This window comes from Quercus lobata, chromosome 10 (genome assembly GCF_001633185.2).
Source record: "Quercus lobata isolate SW786 chromosome 10, ValleyOak3.0 Primary Assembly, whole genome shotgun sequence".
NCBI classification, from domain to species: domain Eukaryota; kingdom Viridiplantae; phylum Streptophyta; class Magnoliopsida; order Fagales; family Fagaceae; genus Quercus; species Quercus lobata.
Genome location: NC_044913.1, coordinates 61,725,379 through 61,735,003, shown reverse-complemented (window position 1 = coordinate 61,735,003; position 9,625 = coordinate 61,725,379). Strand labels below are relative to the sequence as shown.

The 9,625-nt window shown below is 42.4% G+C and overlaps 1 protein-coding gene across 1 annotated transcript; it reads left to right on the top strand.

Annotated features, from left to right (window-relative positions):
• Positions 1 to 1,389, top strand: LOC115965150 (receptor-like protein kinase FERONIA). Its single transcript, XM_031084340.1, has one exon. The coding sequence runs from the start codon at positions 1 to 3 to the stop codon at positions 1,387 to 1,389; it is 1,389 nt and encodes a 462-aa protein (XP_030940200.1).
• The last annotated feature ends 8,236 nt before the right edge of the window (positions 1,390 to 9,625 follow it).

The following is a 9,625-nucleotide window of genomic DNA, read 5'->3' as shown; positions in this document are numbered from 1 at the left end:
ATGCCTGCTTATCTCTATTACACTCCGTCTGATCATCGAGGGCTCCCTTTTATCGGCCAAGAGAAGCTGTACCGATTCTTTAATGGAACTGCTCTCGAGATGCTATACAGAATAAATGTTGGAGGGGGCTTCATATCACCCGCTGGAGATACAGGAATGTTCCGTACCTGGAATCCGGACTACAAGTACTTGACAGAAGATAAAACATCTGTTCTACCAGTTAGCACCACTATTGAACTAAAATTCAGCCACATACCTCGGTACAGTGCACCGGAAGAAGTCTATAGAACTGCCCGCACTCTGGGGACTAACAAATCCTTGAATAAGTTATACAATCTCACTTGGCAACTTCCCGTGGATTCTCAGTTTGATTACCTTGTTAGGTTACACTTCTGCGAGTTTCAACCAGAGGTTAAAGCGGTGGGCAACCGACAATTCCTCATATTCATTGCAAATCAATCCGCTGAGAGGGCAGCCGACGTGATAAAATGGAGCGGTGGGAGTGGGGTTCCCGCATATATGGACTACGCTGTGTCGATGTTTGGCATAGAAAGCCAGAAAAGAGTGAACCTCTCTATCGCCATAGCTGCAGATCCACTTAAGTGGGAAACTATGTACCGTGATGCAATCTTGAACGGTATCGAAATCTTCAAAGTCAACGACACCAATGGAAATCTCGCCGGACCCAACCCCAACACACTTCCGCTGACCCTTCCAACGGCAACAAAGTCAAATAACAATAGAAAAAAAATAATGGCCATTGTCGGTGGCGGAATTTCCGGCATTATTGTTCTGTTCATTCTCGGATTCTTGATTCTCCGGCGAGCCAAGACTACTTGGCGTTGGCGGGGTCCATTTTCTTTCCACACGTCCAAGTCAACAAAGACTCACGGATCAACGCTACCGTATTTGTGTCGTTACTTCTCATTGGCTGAGATTAAAGCAGCGACCAAAAACTTTGACCAAAATTCCATTGTTGGTGTCGGTGGGTTCGGTGACGTGCATAAAGGGTACGTACACATTGATGGTGGGGCCACCCACGTTGCGATCAAACGGTTGAAACCCGGTTCTCAACAAGGGGTCCAGGAGTTCAAAACAGAAATTGAGATACTATCTCAGCTCCGCCACCACCATCTCGTTTCTCTAATAGGATATTGCAATGATGGCAACGAGATGATCCTTGTGTACGATTTTATGCCTGGTGGGACTCTTTGTAGTCATCTCTACAACAAAATTCTTTTAATTGATATTGGTAATATCTTAGAACTTAGTAATTCTTTTAATTGTTGCAGCTTGTATTTTATTAGGAGAATATTCAACTTTGCCGCTCATGTTACTGCAAAACTAGCTACTAATATTAGGAGTTCTTTTTGTTTGGAACAAGCATGATATTCTTACTCACAGCTATACCTACACTCAATGGTGGAACCTCCTTTACTTTCTTCAATAATAAAGCCTTTTACGTTTGTATTGGTTGGAAAATCTTGTTTAGTTCCATACTTCCGTACCATCTTGGATGTGTGCAGGTCTGATTGCCTTCCTTGTGGTTCTGTAGCTTTGGTTTTAATGAAAGCTTCAATTTATCAACCCAAAAAAAGGAAAAAAGAAAAGGTACAGTAAGCTTTTGCATACCAAGTCCGAGGCAAATACTTTAGATGGTTGGAGAAGATTTTTGACATACATACGTGCCTCATTTCATTTGAAGCCGTGAATAGTTGCTTGATATCTAAAACTACATTGAATTTTTTTTAAGAAGATAAAACTCTTACTCACTCCAATAGTTGCTAATGTAATACTGAATACCTCTCATTGGCTGTAATCAAGCTGGAAGCTTATTAGGGACTCTCAAGTCTAACCAGTGAATTTCTAGTTTAAAATTTGATTGAAGTATGTAACAAATTTTTATTATTAGTTTCAAAAGTAGAATACAATGTCCTATATAATATCTAACTTAAACCTATATTCTCTTTCTTGCGCACTGGAAAAAATAATAATAATAATAAAAAATACAGGATGACTTCGATTCAAATTCTACAAGAAGCGTTTAGAAAATTTTCATAGTGTTCTTAAATATATTTGAGATCTTGGATTAAAAGTTATTTGGAGTTAAAAGGCCTGTGTTAGGATTTAGATCCAAATGGGTAATTCACGAGCCTAAATATGTGATTATGAAGGTTTTATACTTGTAGTAATTGTAATTTAGTTATGTTGTGAAATTGGTCAAGGTTCAAACTGTTCAAGTTGCAGTTTGAACCATGCGAGTTTAACAAGAGTGACTTAAGGCCTCGCTTGAACAATCATACAAGTCATGAGAACTGTGAAAATTTGTTCCTTCTCTCACTAAGTCACAATCTTCTCAGCAAAAGGAGAAATTATGTCCCTTGTTCTAAACTTTACAGTCTTTTTTCTTGCGAATGGTCTCATCCTTGACAAGGGGAAAGCATCACAACCCTCTCTCTTTGCAATTGTCTCATCTATTGGACTAAATGACTCTTCTATTTTTACGCCCACTACTAGTGTAGGGTCACGATTCGTGGCGGACCGTAACAGTGTCGGGTTCGCACGTAAAACGGCCCTAACAATATCATTTGTAGAGCGTGGGTTTGAAAGGCTAGGCCTTGATCGATAGGCGATGGGTTTTTCATGGCGTTCATACAAGGTTAAACGATCGTCACCCCTAGAGTACTTCTCCTGGAGGTGGGCTGGGAGGCTCTCGTTTTTGGCCATTTTTTCCCATCCCCTTCCCAAAGTTACTTAGTTTTCCTTTTATACTCGCCTGTGTTCATTATCCTTCATCCACGTGTAGGGTCAATCTTTACATGGCTGATACTTATCCCATCAGTCCATCCCCCAAAGTCGTTGGGGGTGGTTGTAAGAGCCAAAGAATGCGGCCCTGTCGGGTTCAGAACATTAAATGACAATAACAGCAGCTTTTCCTGGATATTTTAGATCTTTCTTCCATGCTCCAGTCCTATACCGTTTTTACCCTTCCCTTTGGGGGTACTGTGGGTCTGCCGAGGACTGAACTACCCTCGGCGGTACCCAAAGGCTATTTCGTTGAACTTGGGCCATAACCCTCCTCGGCTTGGGCCTTTGGACTCTCCCAGGGTAGATGGGCCTGGCCCATAAATCATTTGCGCCCCACATTAGCCCCTCAAAACCCGGCTGTCCAACCTCTGGGCTGGACAGGGGGGTTTTGGTGACGCCAAACCTCTTCCTACGGCCCAATCCATTCGGCCTATTAAACATGCTAGCGGCTCCTCATATGCCCAAGAGGTGCACCGGTCTACGAGACAGTTCTTAATTTCGCACTTGATGCGTTCTTATCGCTTGGGGTATCCAAAACGCGCTTTGAATGATCACTATTTACGAGACTACTTTAATTCGACGGTTTATTTTGATGGGGTGGAGAAACGGAACCGGCATGTTTGTGTTGACAGATCCCTTTGGAGATCTGAACCTATTAAATGCCTCCCGCTCCCCCCTCTATATAAGAAGGAAGAGAGGAGGTTATTGTTTTTATCAAGAATCCCTTTTCATCTCCCTGAGACTCTGAAATACTTAGCCTCCCTTAGGATTCGGTTTACCCACTGGTTTATACACTTAATCGTAAAACACTTTACCGTAACAACAAGGGATGCAAAAGCCCCACCCCTCCCAAAAATGCCACGTTCCGATAAAGCTCATCATGGCTCGATCGGGACAAGGATGGCGAAGACTCAAAATCAACCTCATCCTTTTTTCAGTCAAAATCCGAAGCAAGGACTCGTCACGTCAAACTTTCGACGTGACCGAGTCGAGAACAACCAAGATCATTACCATCCGACTCCTCACGAGCGTACCTAATATGGCACCGGCGTGTTAGGAGTCAGGGCTGAGGTGGGGGCTAAGTGCTTCTGTTTCTCCCTCTTTTGCTCCTTTTCTTTCTTTTCATTTCTTCTCTCCTCTTCTCCTCCTTCTTTACTCATGTCTTCCATCTTCTTTATTCATCCCCTCCATCTTCGTCATTGATTTCTTCCTTACTATTTCCTTCTTCTTCATTCATTTTCTTTTTTAAAGTGAGTCCCTCTCTTAGTATGAGCAGCAATGAGGCGGAGATTGGAGAAACTTTGAAGACGAGTTTAAAAGACGCTTGACAGTTTACTTTTCTGTACTACAGATGTAATGGTTGCTTAGGCAGTTCACATTTTGTATAGACTCGTTTGAGCCCCTTTTTGTATGTTGTAGCAATTTTTCATATTAATAAAGATTGTTGTCTACCTTATTTCGCATATTATGTCTTTACGTTTTCATAAATTTGCAAGCACTGCTCGGCACAATGATATAGCATCTAAATCAATGGCGACTAAAACCAAAATACTTGATAATAAATAGATATCGCCATAACTTTGATAGAAGTGCTTAGCACAATAAGGCCGACCCGTAAAAAATAGTACTTACCCGGAACTAGCCGAGGAGAGAACCGAAGGCTCGATGCCGTGTGAGAAATAACCATCCGAGGACATATCACCTGCCAAATGAATAGCCCTCGTATACGACTGAATGCTGGGGCGTTCCACCACCTTCCTTACACCCTTATTGGCCTTAACCTTCTATGGTGTTTAAGCCGTGGACGAAGTGACTTGACGTTTTTATCAAGTAGCCCATCTTACTAAATTCAAACCTAGTTTTCCATCATCCAAGTAGTTGGTTTCCCCAGAGGCCTGAGTCCGTGGACCATACAATGCCTTGGTTCTGTCCAAAACCTAGTTTTCCATCATCCAGGTGGTTGGTTTCCCCAGAGGCTTGAGTCCGAGGACTATGCAATGCCTTGGTTCTATCGTGTTTGGTTTCTCCATTGGCTTGGGTCCGAGGACCATACACGGCCTTGGTACTGTCCGACACTTGTACCTTTTATTTTTTGTACTTGGTTCCCCCATAGGCTTGAGTCCGAGGACCATGCAATGCCTTGGTTCTGTCCCTGGGCCCCTGTGCTGAATCGTGTTTGGGCCGCGAATCTATTGGGCCCACAAATTAGGGGGTATTTTCGTAATTTTAGGTCACGCGGTATTTTTCGGGCGTCCCGGTGTTCGAGGTGCGCCTTCTCGAGACTCCTTTATCTTCAGGGCTTGCAGACGACATTGGAAATCGTGCCAGAGACGTTTTGTCTGTAGCGTTCCTTGAGACGCTGCGTGAATTAAATGCCACCACCTTATCTTTTAACATAAATAGGAGAGAAAGTTGCTCTATCCACACACAAATCCTTCAGATTCCTCCCTTAGTTCATCATGCTTAAGGCAGGGCTTGGGAAAAAGGAGCTCCCTCCGCCACAAAGGCGTCATGTCCCCCCGAGACTCAGAGTAGGGAGGTACGGGCCAAGGAGGTGCAAGTTCAAGGGAGCATTCCCTTTCGTCATAGGGGAGAGGGTCTTTTTCCCTCTTTTAGTCAAAATTCGAAGCAGGTTCTGGTCATGCCAGTTTTTCGGTATGTCCAAAGAAGGAATTTCCACCATCAGCACTGTCTGCTTTGTAGCAGGCAAATTTTTGTGGGGGCTTCCCAACCTCAAGCTCCTAGCACCTTTTCTGTAGATGGTGTTAGCCTGAGGTCAGGTTCTTTGGCTGCCTGAGTTATGGGCATGCAGAAGTGTCGAGGAATAGTTTCCTTAGACAATAACTTGGCGCAGTAGCCAACCTCTCCTCTGAGCTGTCCCCACGGCCTTATCTCCACTCGCTTGTATTTTCCTTTACTTATGTAGTCAGCTTTAGTGTAAGCTTGTTTCAGCTTTTCATTGTACACTGTACTGTTCCTTTGTCTTAATAAAATATGTGTCTATTTCTCCATACATATCTTTCTTCTCCGTAACAACTACTTTATGCATGAATATTAAATGCAAGCTTGCCCTTAAGGATATTCCAGGCAGAAAAAATGCTTTAACACAGGTTCCTACTAATTTAAACTCACAAATATTATCAAGTATAACAATGGTAACTTTCAATAAATTAAATTCTTGGAACTAACCGGGATAAGCGCTGAGTACTACGCGATGCATGCTAGACCAATGTCCGAGAACGATAATCTCTAAATAATTCGTCTAAAAGGGTAGCCAAGTAGCGAGGGACTTTGATTGTGCTTTTGGGTAATGAATTGCGTCGTACCGGATCAACCCCTTTGACACTAAGGACCCGAGGGCAGACCGTGGAATCCGTGCATTCGAGGTATTAACCCATTTGTGAACTAGGAATCCTCCTCGGATGGATTTTAAGGTTTACGTGCCATAGTTTTTTTTTTTTTTTTTTAATAGTTGGTTCCTCATCCAAGTAGTTGGTTTTCCCACAGGCTTGAGTCCGAGGACTATGCAATGCCTTGGTTCTGTCCAAAACCTAGTTTTCCACATCCAGGTAGTTGGTTTTCCCACAGGCTTGAGTCCGAGGACTATGCAATGCCTTGGTTCTGTCCAAAACCTAGTTTTCCACATCCAGGTGGTTGGTTTCCCCAGAGGCTTGAGTCTGTGGACCATACAATGCCTTGGTTCTGTCCAAAACCTAGTTTTCCATCATCCAGGTGGTTGGTTTCCCCAGAGGCTTGAGTCCGAGGACTATGCAATGCCTTGGTTCTGTCCAAAACCTAGTTTTCCATCATCCAGGTGGTTGGTTTCCCCAGAGGCTTGAGTCCGTGGACCATACAATGCCTTGGTTCTGTCCAAAACCAAGTTTTCCATCATCCAAGTAGTTGGTTTCCCCAGAGGCTTGAGTCCGTGGACCATACAATGCCTTGGTTCTGTCCAAAACCTAGTTTTCCATCATCCAGGTGGTTGGTTTCCCCAGAGGCTTGAGTCCGAGGACTATGCAATGCCTTGGTTCTGTCCAAAACCTAGTTTTCTCTTTGCACGGGGCCTTGGCTGGCCTTTAGCTTTAGGAGAGTTAGCTACTCAGCCAAGCCCCTTGAGTTTATCTATACGGTTAACGTTACCAAGCGCCTAGTTTGTTCTTTACGAGGAGCTTTAGCTTTTAGGGAAATTAGCTCCTCAGCCAAGCCCCTCGTCAAGAAACGTAGCCCCTAGTGAGATTTTATACCTGAACTCTATAACCAACGGTTAGAAATAACAGAGGAACTGTTTCAACCTACCACCTGCGCCAACACGCAAGCCTTTCCCACAGATGGCGCCAATTGTAGGGTCACGATTCGTGGCGGACCGTAACAGTGTCGGGTTTGCACGTAAAACGGCCCTAACAATATCATTTGTAGAGCGTGGGTTTGAAAGGCTAGGCCTTGATCGATAGGCGATGGGTTTTTCATGGCGTTCATACAAGGTTAAACGATCGTCACCCCTAGAGTACTTCTCTTGGAGGTGGGCTGGGAGGCTCTCGTTTTTGGCCATTTTTTCCCAGCCCCTTCCCAAAGTTACTTAGTTTTCCTTTTATACTCGCCTGTGTTCATTATCCTTCATCCACGTGTAAGGTCAATCTTTACATGGCTGATACTTATCTCATCAGTCCATCCCCCAAAGTCGTTGGGGGTGGTTGTAAGAGCCAAAGAATGCAGCCCTGTCGGGTTCAGAACATTAAATGACAATAACAGCAGCTTTTCCTGGATATTTTAGATCTTTCTTCCATGCTCCAGTCCTATACCATTTTTACCCTTCCCTTTGGGGGTACTGTGGGTCTGCCGAGGACTGAACTACCCTCGGCGGTACCCAAAGGCTATTTCGTTGAACTTGGGCCATAACCCTCCTCGGCTTGGGCCTTTGGACTCTCCCGGGGTAGATGGGCCTGGCCCATAAATCATTTGCGCCCCACAACTAGTATCACTCTTTTTTTTCTTAGTATTATTATTAAAATAATTATTTTCCACATTAACGTTGTCACGTTTATTGTTCTTGATTTTCCTTGGCTTCCTAGAATAAACATTCGCAATCTCATTCATTCTCATAGTTGAGATGGAGATTGGATTCCTGTATCTGTGATTGAGATGCAGAGAAATCGAGACAACTTACTATGGTTGTTCTCCATCTCCACCTAATAGATTATCGATACAAAACGACGCCATTTCTTCTGTTCCTGACATAATTGCATGCAAAGATTTTAAGAAACAAATCTTGGTTACTTTGTTCTTTCTACTATTTTATCCTTTTAATTCTATTTTTGGTGATTTGTGTGATCCAATTATTATTATTATTATTTTTAATCCTTCCAGCCCAATAACATTACAGTACTTTCCAGCCCACTTTATCATCCAGTTGAACTTGGGTTATGGGTTGTTCATGTCAGTGTAAGGAGTTTGGACTCCGTTCAATTGGTATTATCTACTTACAACATGTCAAGGTTTCGTTTAGAAATTGGGGGAATAGAAAATGAAGGAACTAAAAAGTAAGAGAATAGAAGAAATTTTAATTTTCTTTCATGTTATTAGGTTGGAGAAATGGAAAAATGTAGGGATAGAAAAAAAAATTTGGTTGAGAAGAAAAATAAGAGGATAGATAATGTAATTTGTATAAATTTATTCTTATTCTCTTATTACATAATATATAAGAAATAAATTTTTTTAGAAAATGTGGGGCCCAACAATATTTGGGCCAGCTCCATTTATTCGTTGGAGCCCAAAGGCCCAAGCCGAGGAAGGTTATGGTTCAGGCACGGTAATGCAAGTACAAAATAGCATTGGGATACAGCCGAGGACGATTCAGTCCTCGGCCTGTCCGAAGTCTCCTCGGAAGAAAGGGCAAAAATGGTATAGAAACAACTTTGGAAAAAATCTAAAATATCTGTGCCAATAGAAAAAGGTATGCTGGAAAGTGTAACGACCGGGGAAAGCTGCCCTTACTGCCATTCAATACTCTGCACCTGACAGAGCCATACTCTCCAGTTTTTTCAACCACCCCCAACCACTCCGGGTATAGGCTGATGGGACAAGTATCAGTCTTGGAATGTCGATCCTACACGTGGACGAAGGATAAAAAAACACAGGCTAGTATAAAAGGAAAAGTAAGTAATTCATAGAAGGGGCTGGGAAAAATGGCCAAAAACCAGAGCCTCCCAGCCCGCCTCCAGAAGAAAGACTCCTAGGGCGAGGACGACTTAACCATGTATGGATATCACGAAAAACCCACTGCCTAGTGACCAAAGCCTAACCTTTCAAACCCATGCTCTACAAATGATATTGTTTGGGCCTTTTTTATGTGCAAACTCAACACTGTTACGGTTCGTTACGAATCGTGTCCTTACAGAAAATATATGTGAAATAATTTTACACATTATAAAAGTGACACAACATAATTATTACTTTATTTTAACTTCTTTTTATATTTTTATATATATAATGTGTGATTAATCAAATTAGTTAAAATAACATATGAAAAAAAAAAAAAAAAGTAGCAATGTCACTTGCTAGCATGATTTTGAAAATTGGACCGTCCAGTTGAATTGGGTTAACCGAAAACTGCCTACTAATCTATATATATATATATATATAAAACCGAAGCCTCTGCTAGCACCACAATTTTTCACGTCAGCACAATATTTAAAAAATAAAAACAATATAACACCTCAAAACCCTAGCAACCTTACCCCTCTCTCAAGTTGTCTCTGCTGGCACCACAATTTTCCACACCAGCACAATATTTAAAAAATAAAAACATTATAACACCTCA